Genomic DNA, 21,406 nt, shown 5'->3' with positions numbered 1-21,406 from the left:
CAGGAAGTCCTCTTAAAAGATTCAATGATGACTTCTAAGGACAGAACAGGCCACTCTGGACCTAAATCCTTGATAGGCATGATGATGATATATTTGTACATTGCTTTGCTTCCTTGTGATGTGAAGTCATTAGCCTCTATATACAAATAGCTCAGACATGAATATGTCTGAGCTATTTGTATATAGAGGCTAATATTTTCATGTGCAAAACATTGTTTTACTTCCTTGGGTAAAGGATTAAAACCAAGTATATAATTTCTTGGTGTCTTTAACGTAGATGTAGTCATTGACAATTAGGTATAAGCATGATTACCTTGACCTATTTCAGAGACTGATATGAGGAGGATACACTGGGTTGTTGTCTGGGAAACACTGGATTTTGTCCCTGGGTTAAATTCCATTTCCAGCCATTCCACAGTTTTTTTTTGTGTGTGTGTGTGTGGGGGGGGGGTCATAAAGTGGACAACCTGCATTCACCATGAACATTGGTGAGGCCTGGACACTCACCATTTGGTCCAAAGACTTCTGCTCTATCTGCTATCCTTCCACTCTAGGAATACCTTAGCTACATTAATTGAATTTTTTTTTTTTTAATTTTACACTCATGACAAGTCCTATAAACTCAAAGAGCTATCATGCTCATCTAGAGCAGGCTTTTGCAAACATCCATGTTCAAGGCAAGATTCAAACCCACAACCTGTTGGAGAGCAGGTATGCTATCCACTCAGCCAACCAGGCCCTGAGAATAGCCCACAATAATGGTAGTTTCCTGGATATTGTTACCCTTCAACTGGTACCTTACAATCATGCTTTTTTTCATTCTGTCAGATCATATGATCATATCCCTTTCTTGAACCAACCAGCAACTTCAAATGAACATTACTTCACATGCTTCCATTAGCATGTGAAGTAATTTCACTGTGATATGAGTGCTGCCTACCAGAATGAAATGGCTGCTTGTGAAATAACTGCATAATCATGATATTTTGACTGGATTTTGTATTTCTCTAGCATAACATTAGCAACGCAGATTGTAACTACAAGGTAAACAACATACAAAATCAAATCAGTGAAGTAATCACATTTTAAATTGTATTCAACTTAAATAAATAAATAAAATTTACAGCAGAAGCATATTAAATTGCAGTTATAAATGTTTGTATTTCAGATAACTAATTCTTAGATGTGAGAGATTGACATGGGATCAGCCTTATTAGGAATTGGTTAATGTAGAGAGTCTTCATATGATTGTTTGAATAATGTTGCATGTTTGAAAGAAATGCATTATAGAAATGTCATACTACCATATATTATGGTGATCAGAATCAGTGCCATGATGACCTGATCTGGACATATCAAGCCATTGTAACTAGATGTAATTCATACCTCTAACCTCAGCAGAATGAGTTTGACTATCATAGTTGAGGCCATGTCAGGAAGAGATCAAGGGAGAAGGAGATAGAACAGTCAAAGTTTTTGGGATATAAGCAACTTTTTTTTAGAAACATTTTTAACGATATAGAACAGTTATTCTGTTCTGATTTATATAGAAGACTGTTTAGGTAAATAATTATTTAGTATTTTATTAACAGTAGATATTTTATAGTTTTTAAACAGATTGCATGTGATCAGATTCATGCAAGATATATTCTTGTTATAGCAAAATAACATGGACTCAATTTGCAAGGGTTTAATGTGACACCAAAATTCAGCCTAGAAGAATAATTAGAAGTCTACATGAATGTATCACCTGTTGAAAAGTAGGCTTTCTATAAATTGTAGAAATCCATCAGGAAGATCACATGTGAGATAATCTAGATAAAGTAGAGAGTTTTCATTTTCAAGTTCTAAGATAAATTTATTGCAATAATGGATACTGTTGGGTTTATGAATGTAATTTTATAGGTCATTGTCTCTCTCTAATTCAGACCACATTGCAAAAACATCATCCACAAAACAGTAACCAGAAGGTCGTTTACTGTTTTTTTTTGAGGATGATGGTAAAAATCTGCACTTCATAGGAATCATATGACTCATATGATAATATATAAAGAATAATATTAGTCAAGTGCCTTCTGGATCCATATGATGAAGTTTATCCAAAGCTGTTGGTCTTAAAATGACTATTTCCAAAATGTTTTGGTAAATTCATGCAGCCATACTTCTTGAGGTTAGGAGAATGTTTCATAACTGATATTGACTATAAAAATAATCTCTCAGACTTACAGAAATTTCTGTTCGCACTATAATATATTTTAACACATTCACTGCCAACTACGAGTATACTCGTAGTTCATATATGAGCTACACAAGCCAGCTACGAGTATACTCGTATGATGCTTGCCGCTGGCAACGAGATTACCATACTGACCTTGAAGAAGTGAAAATGCTTGGCTTGTGGAGCTAGCAGCAAAACTGTGTATACCCATAGATGGTGTGTGCTATGCACAAGCCAACTACGAGTATACTCGTATGATGCTTACCGCTGGCAATGAGATTACCGTACTGACCCTGAAGAAGTGAAATTGCTCGGCGTACGGGAACAGACTATGCCGAAGTAGCGTGGCAACGAACATGTTAAATTGTTATCTTGTGTGAAGAAGTATTCAAAGCATGGTATGACATATCATAACCACGATAGCAAATGTAGATTTTGTTTGCTGCCATAGTTATATCATGCAGATTTTAACAAATCTTCCTATCTATCTTTAGTAGACCAAATTATAGGCACAGGGAAATGCAGTGACACATTTAGGAGTGTATAAAGTTTTCTTGAAGAGAATGAATAATGGCAGCTAGTGAATGGTTTTTTAAATGTAAAGATTATATTTGTTAAGCACTTTAGCTTAGCATTCTCCTAACCTCAAGAACTATGGCTGTGTTAATTTACCAAAACATTTTGAAAATAGTTATTTAAGACCAACAGTTTTGGATAAATTTCATCATATTGCTCCAGAGGGCATCTCACTAAGACATTAGTTGCTTTCCCTCCCCCATTTTTCAGACATATGGAATTGTGATAGTTATTTTTTCTCTCATGGTTACATGGTGGTCAGCATTCATTGTGTAGAATTTATGGAGACAAAAACATACGAGAGTTGTTTAAAAAGTTTGGTAAAAAAATAAGTTAAACACATTTTTTTTGGAAAAATCTCAATATGGTCTCCATCGAGGTCTACATACTTGGTTCAGCAAGTTTCCAATTTTTTCATCCCATTTAAAAAGTGGGATTTGTCAAATTGTGCAAAATAGTCATTGACAGCCTTGATGATATCCTCGTTTGAAGAAAATGTTTTCTCACCAAGCCAAATTTTTAAGTTTGGGAACAAGAAGAAGCGCACAGGGCCAAGTCTGGAGAATACGGTGGATGTGGAACCAATTCTAACCTCACTTCGTGCAATTTTGCCATTGCGATGGCTGATGTGTGGGACGGTGCATTGTCTTGATGAAAGAGCACTTTTTTGTGCACCAATCTTTTTTCTTCAGTTCTTCTTTTAAATGGTCCAACAGTGACACATAATCATGATAATTCCTTGGGAATCCTAAAAAACAGTGGCCATCACCTTCCCAGCTGACAAAACGGTCTTCGCTTTTTTCTGCGTTCTTTCATCGGGCATTGTCCACTGTTTTGACTACTGCTTGGACTCAGGTGTGTAGTGGTGGATCCAAGTTTTGTCTTCAGTCACGAATCGATGCAAAAATCCTGCGAATTGCAATTAAACATGGCCAAACACGGTGTTGAAATGTCTTTTGGCATGCATTTTTGATCATTAGTCAACAATCATGCACACAGCTTTTTCATGAGCAGTTTTTCGTGCAGGATATTATACACCCATTCAGTTGAAATGCCCCAAATCTCAGCAGTATCACGCACTTTCACTCAGTGGTCTTTCATAATGATACCATGGATTTTGTCAATCATTTCCTTCATCTCATTTCATTTCAATCATTTCCTCCGGACTCCTGACTGAGATCAGGCGTCTGGAGCATGCTTCATCTTCGATGAACTTACGACCATGTTTAAACTCTTTTATCCGAAAATAAATAGTCTTTAATGCTGGTGACATACAAAAATATTTTGGGAAAATTTGGAGAAAAGAGCAAAGCTAATAATAATGGCAAATATCTGTTGGATTTCTGCTCAGGACATGGACTGGTTATTACTAACACCATGTTCCAACATAAAAATGTGCACAAATTCACATGGAGAGAAGAGGCTAGGAATAAGAAAAGTCTCATTGACTATGTTATTGTTGATAGTGATGTTTTCTCCCTGGTGCAGGACACCAGAGTGTACAGAGGATTTGAAATTGGAAGTGATCACTATTTAGTCTTGAGTAGGATAAAATTGAATTTCATATTGAAAAGAATAACATGTAAGAAAGTTTTAAAGCGAATAAAAGTTGAGCAGCTCTCAGATATGAACTGTAGACTAAAATACAGAAAGATTATTGAAAAGAAAATGAAAGAGTTTGAGAACAGGAATCAAACCTTGGAGATTCAGTGGCAAACTCTAAAGACAACATTGATTGATTCTGCCAGAGAGGCATGTGGTGAGGTTGTGTGCAAGGATAAAAAAATCAGAACTCCCTGGTGGACACAGGAAGTTAAAGAGGCAGTGAAGGAAAAGAAGAAAGCGTATCAAAAGTTCCTGTCAAATAAGTCAGCTTTTACTCTTACAGAATACAGAGACAAATGTAAGAAAGCTAAAGAGTGTGTAAAACTAGCTAAACAAAAGTCATGGGAGGACTTTGGCAAGAATATAGAAAATAAATATCAAGAAGGTGGCAAAATATTCTGGAGGTTGTTGAAGAAGCTTAGGAATGGAGGAAAGAGTGCTGTAAAAGAAGTTAGAGATGATAAAGGTGACATGAAATCAGGGGAAAAAGATATCCTTGAAGTATGGAGTAATTACTTTGAAAAACTGCTAAATGAAACAAGCAGTGATGACAGCACAGTGATAAAAAACACTGACCAGGCATGCAGTCAGGAATACATATCCATACTTGAAGTAGAAAAAGCCATCAAAGGCTTGAAATGTGGAACAGCAGCAGGAGTAGATGATATTCGACCAGAAATGCTGAAGTTTTGTGGTATAAAAGTCTTACAGTGGCTGCACTGCAAAGTTCAGAAAGCCTGGACAGAGGGACAAATTCCCGATGATTGGAGTAGAGCTCTCATAGTACCCATATATAAAAAGGGAAATAAAACTGAATGTGAGAATTACAGAGGTATTTCCCTACTGAGTGTTCCTGGCAAGATCTATGCAAGTATACTTGAGAAACGGTTGAGAAGAATTGTGGAAGAAAAGCTTGGTGAAGAACAAGCTGGATTCAGGCCAAATAGAGGCTGTCAGGATCAGATCTTCACTTTATGACAAATAGTCGAGAAAGCATGGGAATATAACAAAGATCTGTATTTAAGTTTTGTTGATTTGGAAAAGGCATATGACAAGGTGCCAAGAGAGAAGTTATCAATACGCTGCAGTTATATGGTGTCGATGGGGCATTATATCAAGCAATACTTAGTCTTTATTTGAGTTGTAAGTCAGCAGTTAGAATTGAAGGAAGTACAGGAAGATGGTTTAATGTTAAATCTGGTGTGCGACAAGGATGTACATTATCCCCTCTGTTATTCATTATGTATATGGATCACATTATGAAGGAAAGTGGTATTAAACCTGATATCAAAATTGGAGATGTTAATGTCAGCTCTTTGCTTTATGCGGATGATGTTATACTTCTAAATAAATCCGCTACAAGTCTGCAAGATTCTCTGACTAAATTGAATAGCTGTTGTAATAGATATGGTATGAAGGTCAGCAATAAAAAGACAAAGACAATGAAAATAGGCAGAATCATTGAAAATGTCAACTGTGTTGTGAATGGAGAACCTGTGGAACAAGTAAAACATTTCAGCTACTTAGGCACGATTTTTACTGAAGATGGTAAATTAAATATAGAAATAGAAAACAGAATCAGCAAAGCTGGTATGGTGGGAAGTCAATTGAATAAATTCATATGGAATAAGAGAGAAATTAGTCGGAACCCTAAATTAGTATACAAGACAGTGTTCAAACCAGTTTTAACTTATGGATCTGAGAGCTGGGTCAGAAGTAAAACACTTAACCAAAGACTAGAGACCGCAGATATGAGAGTCCTGAGAAAGATTAGAGGGGTGAACAGATGGCATCAATGGCAATATCATATTAAAAATGAGGATATTAGGAAAGAACTTGACATTGTCAGCATCCAGGAATGCGTTAGCAGAGCTAATCTCAGGTGGTATGGTCACTTAAACAGAATGGGTGAGGAAAGATTAGCAAAACAAGTGTTCTCTGCTAGGTTGGCAGGAAAACGACCCAGAGAAAGGCCAAGATATAGGTGGATTGATATGGTACAAAGTGCCTTAGACAATAGAAATATAAGATCTGATAATGTTGGAGTCTTGACAAGTAACAGACTGATTTGGAGGAAAATTGTAGATAGGAAGTTAGTAATGATGTAATTTTTTCGTGTAGTACTGTCATATCCTGTACACCCCTTGAGGGTACATGGCAGGAATTTAATGATGATGATGATAATGCTGGTGCAGAATCTCCATAAACTGCATCTAACTTGGCTTTGATCTGTGTGGCCATCCACTTTTTCAAATAAGTGTTTTATCACTGCACAAAACTCATTTTTCTCCATTTTTATAAAAAATATGCAAACACGGTCATTTTAAATGTTTACCAAACAAGAACTATGCATCACACATGGCTAAAATTTTGCCACGGGGTCATGAAAAAGATGATACGTGCCGATACTGGTATGAATGAACGAATTGTGTTGCTGTCTATTGGAAATTTACCAAACTTTTCAAACAACCCTTATACATGTTAGAGCAATTACTTTACTTATAATTAAGAAAAATAACATATGATGTTTCAACCTCTATATCAAGGTTGAATTATCAGGGATATGTACATATGAACAGAACATAAGCTACATAACAATATACATAAGTAAGTTATAGTTTAAGTGCTTTGTTATACTATTTACACTATCTGGACCTCTGGTGAGGGAAAGAAAGAAGGGAAGAGTTATACTGGAGGAAGTAGGGGAGACAAGAGATCTGGGGTTGATGATTGATAGAAACCTGAAGTTTAGTGGACATATTGCAAAGGTGGTGAAGGTAACACAGAGGATTGCTGCTATTATGAGAAGGACACTGACCTGCAGAGATAAGAGGGTTATCATTCCATTGTATAAGTCTCTGATCTGACCACACTTGGACTATTGTTCTCAGATTTGGTCCCCAGGATTTGAAGGGGATAAATTAACTGTGGAAAGGATACAAAGACGGATGACAAAGATGGTTTCAGGACTGTACAAGGATAGTTATGAGGATCGGCTGAGAGAATGTGGACTGCAGAGTTTGGTGGATAGAAGAAGGAGAGGTGATATGATTGAGACTTTTAAACTGTTGAGAGGTGGTTACAGGGTTGACACTGGGGAGTTCTTTCGCTTGGTTGATCAGCGGGAAGGAGTGATGACAAGAGGCCATCCCTGGAAGTTACGAAAGGAAACTGTGAGCAAGAGGGTAAGGAGTGGTTTCTTTGTGTGGAGGGTGGTTGAGCCGTGGAATGCATTGCCTGATGGAGTGGTGGGAGCGAGAACGGTCAGTGAGTTTAAAGAGTGGTATGATAGACTTTGTGTTTCTCAGGGGGGGACCTCCCCTCAGTGAGTCTTGACAGACTTTATGTCTTAGGAAGGACCTCCCTCGATGAGTCTTTTGACTCCTTGGAGGCCTGAATAATAATAATAATAATAATAATAATAATAATTTTTATAAATTAAAATAGTATTATAAAATAAATACAGATGATAGATAACAAAATATTAAAAGTTGAATTACATCAGTTACACATCTACAGTCCTGTTATCTTTAAGTTCTTGGTTTCTTCAGTGTTTTGTCTGTTGTGATCTGCCCTGACAACACAGTTCTTCTACAGAACAGATTTCTACCTGATATCATGCATGATCCCCTCATACTTTGCTCATTTGCCCACATACTTTGCTTTGGGTATTTCATGTGGCAAAATAATTTCTACCTACAAAATAAGGTATTGCTGTTTGCTTTCAATCCCCCACCCCACCCATAGCTAACTTTTACATGCAGGACTTCAAGCAACAGCAAGCTCTAGATTAAGCAGGTCTAAAGTTCAAAGTCTAGCTCAGATATGTTGACAATATATTTGCCATTTTGTCCCACAGCCACTAAACATTAAATTTGTTTCCAAGCCACCTTAACAAATAACACAGATGTATCTGATTCACCATCAAGATTGAAAACAATAACTCTCTTCCTTTTTTCTAGACACACACACTTGTCACACCTCTTCTCTTAGGCTGTCTTTCCTTCATTGTCTTCCATAAACCTACACACATGCCAATACATATATAAAGATTCATACCACCATCCATCTCAAAAGCTATGGGTCATCTGCACCCTCAAATATAGAAAATTTGCTCTGATGAGCATGCAGTGAAGAATGAATATGAAATTATTAGTCAAATCTTTATAAAGAATGGCTACAGAAGAAAAAAAAAAACAGTTCACAAAATCCTCTGCAATAATGCTATGAAAGGTAAAAAAGATTACAAAATGCCATATCTGTAACTGACATTAAGAGAATATCAGAAAAAAAAAATAGAACACTGCATTAATACAATATTAAGGCAGCATTCAAATCTCTTACAAAATTATATTGCATACTTAGCATACTTAGCTCATATGAAGTTCCCCTTCCTTACTTTACCTACTTGGGGGTTCACAAAATCCAGTGCACCTGCAACTTACCCTGTATATATGAGAAACAGGACACAATTCCATTAAGAAAGGATGAACACAATTCTGACTATGCATGTCAAACTTGTTATGGAATTAATTGGAAAGGCACTGAGTCGCTATGCCACTATAAAATTTGGTTGAAAAGAAAATTCAAGGCAGCTTGTGAGCTGCTGATTCATCATCCCAATCTCCACAAGAATGATGGATTAGTAATTCTAAGAGTCATCATCATCATCATTAAATTCCTGCCATGTACCCTCAAGGGGTGTAGAGGATATGACAGTACTACACGAAAAAATTACATCATTACTAACTTCCTATCTACAATTTTCCTCCAAATCAGTCTGTTACTTGTCAAGACTCCAACATTATCAGATCTTATATTTCTATTGTCTAAGGCACTTTGTACCATATCAATCCACCTATATCTTGGTCTTTCTCTGGGTCGTTTTCCTGCCAACCTGGCAGAGAACACTTGTTTTGCTAATCTTTCCTCACCCATTCTGTTTAAGTGACCATACCACCTGAGATTAGCTCTGCTAACGCATTCCTGGATGCTGACAATGTCAAGTTCTTTCCTAATATCCTCATTTTTAATATGATATTGCCATTGATGCCATCTGTTCACCCCTCTAATCTTTCTCAGGACTCTCATATCTGCGGTCTCTAGTCTTTGGTCAAGTGTTTTACTTCTAACCTAGCTCTTAGATCCATAAGTTAAAACTGGTTTGAACACTGTCTTGTATACAGCTAATTTAGGGTTCCGACTAATTTCTCTCTTATTCCATATGAATTTATTCAATTGACTTCCCACCATACCAGCTTTGCTGATTCTGTTTTCTATTTCTATATTTAATTTACCATCTTCAGTAAAAATCGTGCCTAAGTAGCTGAAATGTTTTACTTGTTCCACAGGTTCTCCATTCACAACACAGTTGACATTTCAATGATTTTGCCTATTTTCATTGTCTTTGTCTTTTTATTGCTGACCATCATACCATATCTATTACAACAGTTATTCAATAAATTCAATTTAGGATTTATTTAGAAGTATAACATCATCTGCATAAAGCAAAGAGCTGACATTAACATCTCCAATTTTGATATCAGGTTTAATACCACTTTCCTTCATAATGTGATCCATATACATAATGAATAACAGAGGGGATAATGTACATCCTTGTCGCACACCAGATTTAACATTAAACCATCTTCCTGTACTTCCTTCAGTTCTAACTGCTGACTTACAACTCAAATAAAGACTAAGTATTGCTTGATATAATGCCCCATCGACACCATATAACTGCAGCGTATTGATAACTTCTCTCTTGGCACCTTGTCATATGCCTTTTCCAAATCAACAAAACTTAAATACAGATCTTTGTTATATTCCCATGCTTTCTCGACTATTTGTCATAAAGTGAAGATCTGATCCTGACAGCCTCTATTTGGCCTGAATCCAGCTTGTTCTTCACCAAGCTTTTCTTCCACAATTCTTCTCAACCGTTTCTCAAGTATACTTGCATAGATCTTGCCAGGAACACTCAGTAGGGAAATACCTCTGTAATTCTCACATTCAGTTTTATTTCCCTTTTTATATATGGGTACTATGATAGCTCTACTCCAATCATCGGGAATTTGTCCCTCTGTCCAGGCTTTCTGAACTTTGCAGTGCAGCCACTGTAAGACTTTTATACCACCAAGCTTCAGCATTTCTTGTCGAATATCATCTACTCCTGCTGCCTTTCCACATTTCAAGCCTTTGATGGCTTTTTCTACTTCAAGTATGGATATGTATTCCTGACTGCATGCCTGGTCAGTGTTTTTTATCACTGTGCTGTCATCACTGCTTGTTTCATTTAGCAGTTTTTCAAAGTAATTACTCCATACTTCAAGGATATCTTTATCCCCTGATTTCATGTCACCTTTATCATCTCTAACTTCTTTTACAGCACTCTTTCCTCCATTCCTAAGCTTCTTCAACAACCTCCAGAATATTTTGCCACCTTCTTGATATTTATTTTCTATATTCTTGCCAAAGTCCTCCCATGACTTTTGTTTAGCTAGTTTTACACACTGTTTAGCTTTCTTACATTTGTCTCTGTATTCTGTAAGAGTAAAAGCTGACTTATTTGACAGGAACTTTTGATATGCTTTCTTCTTTTCCTTCACTGCCTCTTTAACTTCCTGTGTCCACCAGGGAGTTCTGATTTTTTTATCCTTGCACACAACCTCACCACATGCCTCTCTGGCAGAATCAATCAATGTTGTCTTTAGAGTTTGCCACTGAATCTCCAAGGTTTGATTCCTATTCTCAAACTCTTTCATTTTCTTTTCAATAATCTTTGTGTATTTTAGTCTACAGTTCACATCTGAAAGCTGCTCAACTTTTATTCGCTTTAAAACTTTCTTACATGTTATTCTTTTCAGTATGAAATTCAATTTTATCCTGCTCAAGACTAAATAGTGATCACTTCCAATTTCAAATCCTCTGTACACTCTGGTGTCCTGCACCAGGGAGAAAACATCACTATCAACAATAACATAGTCAATGAGACTTTTCTTATTCCTAGCCTCTTCTCTCCATGTGAATTTGTGCACATTTTTATGTTGGAACATGGTGTTAGTAATAACCAGTCCATGTCCTGAGCAGAAATCCAACAGATATTTGCCATTATTATTAGCTTTGCTCTTTTCTCCAATTTTCCCAAAATATTTTTGTATGTCTCACAATCATTTCCTACTCTGCTATTTAGATCCCCAACAAGGACCAACTTTTCCTTTTTCATTGTATCAGTTGCTTTTTCTAAAGCGTCAAAAAATTTCTCCACTTCTACCTTAACAGAACCTTCTGTGGGACCATAGGCACAAATAAGTCTCATTGTCCAGTTCACCATTCTCATATTTTCCCACATTACTCTACTTGAGACTGACTGCCATTCAAGAAGATTAGCCTCGTATTTTGTGTTGAATACTATGGCTACTCCTTCTTTTCCTTGATTGTCATTGCCTGAATATAACGTATTGTATTTATTGCTCAGAAAGATCTCACCAGTTTTGGTCTTTTTTGTTTCAGTCACCCCTATTATGTCGATCTGGTACTTATCTAATTCCTCAGCTAGCTCCATTTCTTTTCCATTCAGGCTTCTTACATTGATAGTACCGATCTTTAACTCTGGTGATGTTGAGTTGGGGTTTGTTTTCAGATTTGTTCCAGTAGCTGACTTGTCGCTGTTCGCCCTGGTTCCCTGGCGAAAACAACGGGGGCCTTGTTTAACCGGGCAACGCCCCAGCAGGCATGAAATTTTGTCATGTTGTACCATCATTTTTTATTTTGGTTTAACCAATAAGAATACAATTTGGTCGGCTAAATCCCAAATTGCCAGCCCATCCTCGTTCGTTCAGTATCAAAGTAGATACCCAACAGGGTGCACCACGAGAAGGTGAGGATTGACATTAGGTCAGAAGCCCTGGTCGGTTCTCCGCATTCCTTGAAAGGCTATGTGGAGGTCTCCTCTCAGTTATACAGCTTTGACCCTTAAGCACCCCTACGTTCTTAGCTACCCCCACATTCTAAGAGTCTGGAAGAGCCATCTACAACCCTTATAGCAATCAGAAGAATATGATGGCATAACTCCAACACAAGAAACCCTGATCAGTGGATGGAATGTAAAATAACTGGACTGTTGAGGTGCAGTTGATGTAGTTCCACTTTTAATAATTTTTTTATCTATTGTTTGTATTTTATTTTATTATACTGTTTATTATATAAAAATTTTATTTTATTTTATTAATTTTTTTTTAAACTCTTCTCCTCTTCCTTTCCCTCACCAGATGTCAGGCTAGTATAAACAGAGTAGTTACACTATAGCAATAACTCTAATGCGTATATTTTTTTCGTCCTAAATTTTACACAGTGATTGTAATAGTTATGTTGTCATCCCATGTGGCAGGTGCAGGGTAGGGAGGGCATGCAATATTTTATGTTTTATAAGGATTGTAAAATGGCATAGATAATTTTTTTTTTGTTTTTTTATTTTTTTCCATGCAAAGAACAGAAGAAAAACTGATACACGTTAGTATTGTATGTAGAGTGCATGTGAGATTTAAGAAAGAAGAATCTATTAATATTTTTCTTTTAAAATCTGGAGATTGTAGTTATTAGGGAACTTAATAAGGAAGGCTGTTCCAGAGAGCCAAGGTAGATAGAATAAAAAAGAAAGAAAAGAAGCATATTCATTGCATTTGTAGTTGGATTATTTAGGGATGTTGGGCCTGCTGCTTATGTTCTAACAGGCTTGGTAGAAAGTGGAGGAATGGTGGATGCCAGTTAGGTGAAGCAGTGTACATGAAAGTATATTTTAAAGACACAGAGCTGAAACAGACTGTAAGATAGTGGTTTGGTGAGTCATTGTGGGTTTGTTGTCGAATACCTTAGAGACTAGGAATGTATTTATTTATTTTGAGTAGCTTCTTTAGCAGAATAAAGTGATAAATGTTGGAGCTTGGATTAATAGAATGATATAAAAGTAGGAATGCTTTTCAAAATATCAACAGAAATTAGCTGCTTATTTATTTTTAATTTTTGGGAGAGTGGGAAACTTTATCTTCAGATCTTGTACTTCTCATAGAAAGGCTTAAACGTTGGTTCTAAATAACTTAAAGAAATTACAATGTACAATAGAATGTACATTAAATTAAACTTTAATACAGTGGAACCTCGGTTGGCGAATGCCTCTGTTCTCGAACAATTCGGTTCCCGAACATGTTTTCCGAACAGAATTTCGGTTCCCGAACAGGCAAACAGCAACCACGTGGTCCGCGTGCTGAGCTGTAAAGCGGAAAAGCGTCAGTTACACGGCAGCCCTCATTCAGTGCAGGCACCTGCTCGAATTTGCAGTGAGTTTTCTTGATTTTCTTTTTTTTCTTTTTTTTTTTTTCTTTTTATTCATAAATTATTATTAACTAAGGCACCATGGGGCAACAGAAGAATAGTGATAGCAGCAAAGAGAAAAGAAAAGTTGTTAGAACCACGATAGAGATGAAAAAAGAAATCATATCCAAACATGAAAATGCCATTCGTGTCTCAGATTTTGTTATGCAGTTCGGTATGGCGAAATCAACTATCTATACAATACTCAAAAATAAAGAGGCGATCAATTGTCATCTATATTTTATCTATTTATTGTGTTTATTCTTTTTATGTGAGATTTTATGCATTTTCATTACGATCTTATGAATGAAGTACTGTCATAAAGGTTTAAATAAGCAATCATCTTGGGTTCGGGAACAGATTAATCCATTTTACATTAATTCTTATGGGAAAATGGTTTCAGTTTTCGAACAATTCGGTTTCCGAACAGCCTTCGGGAATGAATTAAGTTCGACAACCGAGGTTCCACTGTATAATTCCAATATTTCGGCAACGTCCCATTGCCATCTTCAAAGGAACTTACAATAAATGAGAAACGAAGCGAGGAAACTATGGTTTTCCTAAAAGTCCTGATGGTGCCCCCTAGCAGGGGGCACCATCAGAACTTTTAGGAAAACCATTTGAAAAATATGTAGCCCTGTGTAGATATTCTTGGCTGTTGGGCTGAAGGTCTCTTGATGTAAGCCTCCCAAATTTGGGACAGTCTCATGAAACTAAATTTGTTGAGGTTTGGCATGTTTCTTAGGGCTGAGGTTGATTCCATAAATAGTCTTTCAAATTTGGACTTGCTATGGTGTATTATTGTGGCTTTCTTCCACCGTATCCTGTGGTGTGTATCCAGAGCATGGTCTGCAAGACCAGAGTGACTGTACTGGTGAAACCAAATGTAGTCCTTATGTTCTGAAATTCTGATATTCGCTGTCCTGCCCGTTTGGCCAAAGTAAGATAACTTACAGCTGCAAGGGACCTGGTATACACCAGGTAGGGTGTAGGGTGTATTTCACAAAAGGCTCTCCGAATTTATAACCGCGTGAGCCAAGCTCTGCTACGAGAATTGCTGCCGCGTGCATTCTCCTGGCTGACGGTAGCACAGCTATTCAGCTACTTGACAGAGAGCTTTCCAGCACATTAAATCAAGAGCTTTGGTCAATTTTATATGATGTCTCGTGCTCTGCAGCGGATAAAGAATTCGAGAAAATATCAAGAAATTTGAGAAATTAAAAAAGAACTTGACCTCCAAACCAAAACTTCCAACCAGTACAGTAGTCAACCTTTCTTCAGTTACTCTGAAGCCTGATGCAACGTGCTTTCACGTGGCCACAATTTCGCCATTGCTTCCAGAAAAATACCGGCCAAGTATATTATGAACCAAATTGAATGCGGGATCTGCCACCTTCCAAACCACACCACCAACAATATTAGACTGGATGTAGCTTATGTTCTCTCCAAAGCAAGACCACCAAAAACCAGCATATCCAATAAGGAATATAAAGTGCTGCAGGAAATGAGAAAAAAACAAAGAAATAATAATCACCAAAGCAGATAAAGGAAATGCCACTGTAGTACTCAACCAAACGGACTACACAGGTAAGCTTAATGCTCTATTATTAGATCGGGCTACTTACCTCCCCAATGAATACAATCCCACCAATTCACAAATTATAAAACTCCACAGGCTCCTTACACCCCAACATACTGACATAATGGTCAGTTTTGAAGTCTCCTCCTTATTCACAAATGTCCCACTCAAGGAAACCTTAGAGCTAATCCAAGCTAAATTTCCTCCCGATATCTCAGCCCTATTTTAGTTCACAATGAACTCAGGCTATTTCATTTGGCCGGGAAAATTCTACAAAAAAATAGAGGGGACAGCTATGGGTTCACCACTCTCCCTACCTTTGGCCAATTTTTTTATGGTGACCTTTGAAGAGAAAGCCCTTGAACTCTACCCCACAAAAACCAACCGTATGGCTTCGCTATGTTGATGATGTGTTTGCTATTTGGCCATGTGGCTCTGATACACTCCTCTCCTTCTTAACACACTTAAACAACCAACATCCCAGAATCAAGTTCACCCTGGAAAAAGAGGAAAATAATATTCTCCTTTCCTAGACACATTAGTCACCCGCCAACCTAATGGAACCTTGGTTTTCTCAGTTTATAGAAAATCCACTCATACAGGCAGAAACATTCACCAACAATCCCACCATCCTCCCTCACAACAATATGGAGTTGTTAAGACACTATACCACAGGGCTAAACTAATCTGTTCAAATGACAATGCCCTAACCAATGGCTACTCCCCCCCCCCCAAAAAAATCCAAAAAATATTGAAACCAATAATCCCCCCCCCCCTCTCCCTCACAACAAGGTTTACTCTAAATCCATCACCATTCCCTACATCCGAGGCACCTCAGAAAAAATTACCAAAATCCTAAAAAACATGACTTGATCTCTTGTTACAACAGACCATATAGAAAATTGGCATCCCTTATCCACTCCACTAAAGACCAACCACTCCCCCTAGACCTACTTGGTGTATACCAAGTCCCTTGCAGCTGTATCCTACTTTGGCCAAACAGCAAATATCAGAATTTCAGAACTCAAGGACTACAGACAGTTTCACCAGTAAAGCCACTCTGGTCTTGCAGACCATGCTCTGGATACATGCCACAGAATATCGTGGAAGAAAGCTATATTAATACACCGTAGCAAGTTCAAATTTGAAAGACTATTTATGGAATCAGCCTCAGCCTTAAGAAACATGCCAAACCTCAACCAAATTTGGTTGCATGAGACTGTCCCAAATTTGGGAGGCTTACATCAGGAGACCTTCAGCCCAACGGCCAAGAATACCTACATAACCCACTAGCAGGCACCATCAGGATTTTTAGGAAAACCATAGCTTCCTCGCTTTGTTTCTCATTTACTGTGTTTAGTGCCTGCATGCACGTGTCTTAATTGTAAGTTCCTTTGAAGATGGCAATGTGACGTTTCCAAAATATTGGAAATATATTCAAGTTTAATTTAATGTATATTCTCTTGTATGTTGTAATTTCCTTAAGTTATTTAGTAAGCATATTCAGATCTTGTAATATCTATTTAAGGAGTTAAGGAATTAATTAATGCTGGAGTTAGCCTTATACTTAGTTTGCTATGGAATGAGAGCTAGCTCCAAAAGGGGAAAAACCATCTAGCTAATTTATTTATTTATTTAATATTTTGTGTGTGCCCCCCCCCCCCCCCACACACACACAAAATAAATACCTCATGCTACAAGCAGTATTTGAACTGATGTTTCTTTCCCAAGTAAGTAATATATGGCAAACTATTCTCTCACAGAGACATCTAAGTCACGTGAAAAGTATGCATAATTTACTGTAGTTATAACTTAGTTGAATAGTAAGATGCAATAAGGATAAGAAATTTATAGGAAAATATAACCTCAATGTTCCTTTGTGTTTTATCCTTTAAATAATAGTGTATGAGTTAACTTTGGATTTTATCATTATTCAGCAGAGCCATTGAATGCAATATTGAAATCTAATGATTAAATAAAGCTCTTGTCTTTAAAATTAATTGTAGTCAATGATTTTGGTATACTTTGTGCTATACTTTAAATGGTATTTTATATACGTTCCTAATGGCTGTTTTCTATTACTGTTCTGGTACTGGGACTGCTTATTTCAGTTAATAATTTTTCAGATATTTACTCCAGACATGTAGATATCCTTATCTTCAGTTTTTATGTTACATTTATCATCTCTGATTTCTTTTACATTATTCTTTCCTTCATTTCTAAGCTTTTTTTTTTTTTTCCCTAAAGATTTTTACTTATGAGTTCAAGAATTCACATTGTATACTGCGGTTTCAATTATTAAAAAAAATTCTATGTGAATTCTTGACTCATAAGTAAAAATGAGACGAATAGTGCAGCAGTGATATTATTAGCAACTTAATAAAATAAATCAAAGGCATTAATTCCTTTTAAGCCCATCATTTTATTGAAAAGCGTACGTAGAAATATAGATCAAATTTATAAAGCTTTCATAACTGGCGCTTTACTTATAGCTTTGACACACATTATGCATATGTTTTTTTAATTGCTTTGATGTCAAATGTATAAATATTCTGAACTATATGCCACATATGACATTTTCAGCTAGTATAGAAGAACAGGTAGATCAAGTTCAGGATCAGGATGCAACCCCTAGCACTTCGGGAATTGAATCGACTCTCAGTGCTTATTCTAATAAAGCTCTAGCTACCCCTTCAGTACGAAGACTAGCAACAGAGCATAATGTATGTATTGTTATAAACATCATTACTAAAACTTTAATAATCCATGGTAATCACAAATATAATGTCATGTATATATGTGCATGTCATTCCATTCCCAGTATTATGTGACCAAGAATTGAAATGCATTTTTATACTATACTCACCATTTTATACTAAGGTCGCATTTGTAAAGACTAATTTGGAGTAAAATTGTTGATGGGAATGTATTAATAATGTAAACTTTACATCTAGTGCTATCATAGTATCTTGTATACCACTTATTGGTACATTTTAGGAATGTGATGATGGATACTGTATGAGAACTCTACTCAAATCATGTGATATATACACTCATGAGCAGTTGAATTAGAGATACCTGCCATGTTGGTGAAATGGTGCTGTGGTCACCCCGGTGAATGGAATAGTGGCACGTGATGGGGATGTCGTCAGACCTTGTATTGACCGTCTGAGTAATAGTCTAGCACAAAATGGGGAGGACTCGAGATCTCAGCGAATTAATTTGATCGCGGCCAGATAGTCAGAGCCAGATGTATGGGGGCACTCTATCTCCAAAGTCATGCAGACACTGGGCCACCATGTCAAGAGTGTACTAGGGTAAAACCACAGCCATCAGGGAAAACTGCCATGGTGTAAAACGTGTTGATGACATGGGACGCCGTCGGATAGACGGGCCACAGTCCTGCAGATCACTTGCCAATTCAATGCTGGACAACAACGATGTGTGAGCAGCCACACCAGAACCATCTCCTCGCTATGGGGTACAGAAGCCCCTGCCCGACTAGGGTACCTCTGCTCACTGCATGTCACAAGGCACAATGATTAGCATGGGCACAGGAACACTGCCATTGGACCCTCGACGCATGGAAAAAGGTCACCTGGACTGATGAGTCGAGGTACATGTTGGTACGCCGATAGCAGGGTACGAGTGCGTCGCCATGCACATGAAGCGATGGATCCCTTGTGCCAGCAGGTACAGTTCAGGCTGGTGGTATCCTCATGTGGGGACTGTTTATGTGGGATGAAATGGGTCCCCTGGTACATCTACCATTGTCCCTCACCGGTGAACGATACAGGGACCTGCTGTCAGATCATGTGCACCCATTTCTGCACCTACAGCAAGACAATGCACTGCCCCACTGCTTCTAAATTGTGGCCGAGTGGGTGGATGAACCCTCTACGGGCATGAGGATGCTTGGCTGGTCCCCGAGGTTCCCTGACTTCAGTCCTATTGAACACATCCGGGATGCTGTCGAGAGAGATATACGTGCCCTGGACCCTGCTCTGACTAATCTCCACGCATTGTGGGAGGCTGTGCAGTGGTCATGGATCAGTTTGGCTCTCCAATGCTTCCGGTGTCTTGTGGGGTCCATGCCACGCTGCATCGCCGCCATCATCAAGGCAAAAGGGGATGCTACACGCTACTAGGCAGGTATCTCTAATTCAACTGCTCATGCGTGTAGAGTCTTCTGAATTATGAGTGAACTGGTTACCTTTTCACATTTAGATGTTTTGACATCTTTTTTTTTTTTTTTTTGATGTACTCATGACTCCTTTCCTGATAGCTGTTTTCTGTCACTGTTTGGGTACTGGTACTGCTTATTTCAATTAATAATTTTTCAGATATTTACTCCAGACATGTAGATATCCTTATCATTTTTTATGTTACATTTATCATCTCTGATTTCTTTTACGTTATTCTTTCCTTCATTTTTAAGCTTTTTTTTTTCCCACCAGCTTCCAAAAAGTATTAACTTTTTCTTTTCAAAGTCTTCCTGTAACTATTGTTTAAACAATTTTTACATATAACTTAAAACTTAGCATTTTTTTGCATTTTTCTCTATTCTCTCAGATAACTTTTCAGTATGATTTCTTCTTTTCCAGGATTGCCTCTTCAGTCCACCATAAGTTTCCCATTTTTCTGTCCTTGCAGGCAACACAAGCCACTGGCTGAATTACTCAATGCTTTCTTCAGATTTTATTATCTCCAAGGTTTAGGTCTTGTTTACAAACTCTTATCCCCCCCCCCCATCCAATTTGTATATTTGAATCTGCACTTCACCTCTGAAAGCCTTCACTTTGATTCATTTTTAAATGCTTTCTTACATGTTTTTATTTTCAATATGATGTTCATTTTTGTTCTGCTGTAAACTAAGCGATGCTTACTTACTATTTCAAATTCCTGTTATACTCATATCCTGAACCATTATAAGGATATCATTATCAACATGATAGTGAATAAGACTTCTTATTTTTATGTTTTCTCTCCTGAACAGAAATTCAGCCGGGTCTTACATATCTTTGGTGCTTTCTTCTTCATTTTTTCCCAAAATATTCCTCTAACGTACTGTATTAATTTCTTACTCTTCTATTTAAATCTCCTGCAAAAACTATCTTTTCCTTTTTTGCTTGTCTGCTGCTGCTGCTGCTTCTCTCTCTCTCTCTGACTGAAAAAAATACTACAGTTCTTCCTTACTAGTATTTTCCCATGAAGCACAAATAATGATGGATACTATTACAGTATTCAGTTTCTCCATTTTGAAATTTACTCATTTCAATGTACTTGAAATTTCCTTATTTAAGAAGTTTATCTGTGTGCTTAGTTTTGAATACTGTACATGTTCTTCTCTCCCATGATAACTGTTGTCTAAGTATAATAATTTTACTGAAAATAAAGAGCCAAAAGGCTTCACTTCAGCGATGTAAAATTATTCAAATTATGTGGATATTGAATCCAACATTACTTCAGAACCGAGTGGAGAAACTACAAGAGTTTCGTGCCGAATATATAGAAACTATAAAAGTTTCGGTGGGTCATGACAGGGGCAACTCGTAGTAAAGGTAGAGTAAGCACTGATCACTATCTTTAGTATTTCCCGAGATGTATGATGTTATACATTATGGGGGTGGGGTCACTACCTAGACACTGGTTTCGACCTTATTTGAGGTCTCGTCAGTGGGAGCCAGACCCAGAATGTAAATAGTCAGGTTGGAGTGATGCAGAACTTATACTTTACCATACAAGTTGCCAAAAAAGGTGTCACATTATGAAAGGCACCAAGAATTACTGAAAATAAAGCACCAAAAGGCTTCACTTCGGCAATGTAAAATTATTCAAATTAAGTGGAAATGTGATTGCCACTCACAAAAGGTTGTAAATTTCTAGTGCGTTAGTACTGTAGGTGAGCTAAGTTTTTTTTTAATATTTTTATTTTTTATTTTTCTTGTATTTTTAATTTATTTTATACATCATCCAGAAACTCTCTTCCAGAGACCAAACAAACTTTTGCAAGTAACTTCAGTCCTGGGAAGATTAATTAATATCATATCTAAAAATAA

The 21,406-nt window shown here is 37.2% G+C and overlaps 1 protein-coding gene across 1 annotated transcript in view; it reads left to right on the top strand.

Annotated features, from left to right (window-relative positions):
* Window positions 1-21,406, top strand: part of Dbct (Dihydrolipoamide branched chain transacylase E2) — a 101,794-nt gene that overhangs the window by 32,363 nt on the left and 48,025 nt on the right. Inside the window, exon 5 of the mRNA XM_090416208.1 lies at window positions 17,931-18,070. Within this exon, the coding sequence (XP_090272334.1) occupies window positions 17,931-18,070 (140 nt within the window). The remainder of the gene's footprint in view (window positions 1-17,930; window positions 18,071-21,406) is intronic.

The sequence above is a fragment of the Typopeltis vanoorti genome, chromosome 3 (assembly GCF_054136105.1).
Source record: "Typopeltis vanoorti isolate ZY-2024b chromosome 3, IOZ_Tvanoo_1.0, whole genome shotgun sequence".
NCBI lineage: Eukaryota > Metazoa > Arthropoda > Arachnida > Uropygi > Thelyphonidae > Typopeltis > Typopeltis vanoorti.
Note: the sequence above shows the minus strand (reverse complement) of the source record. Positions and strands in the feature narration are given on the sequence as shown.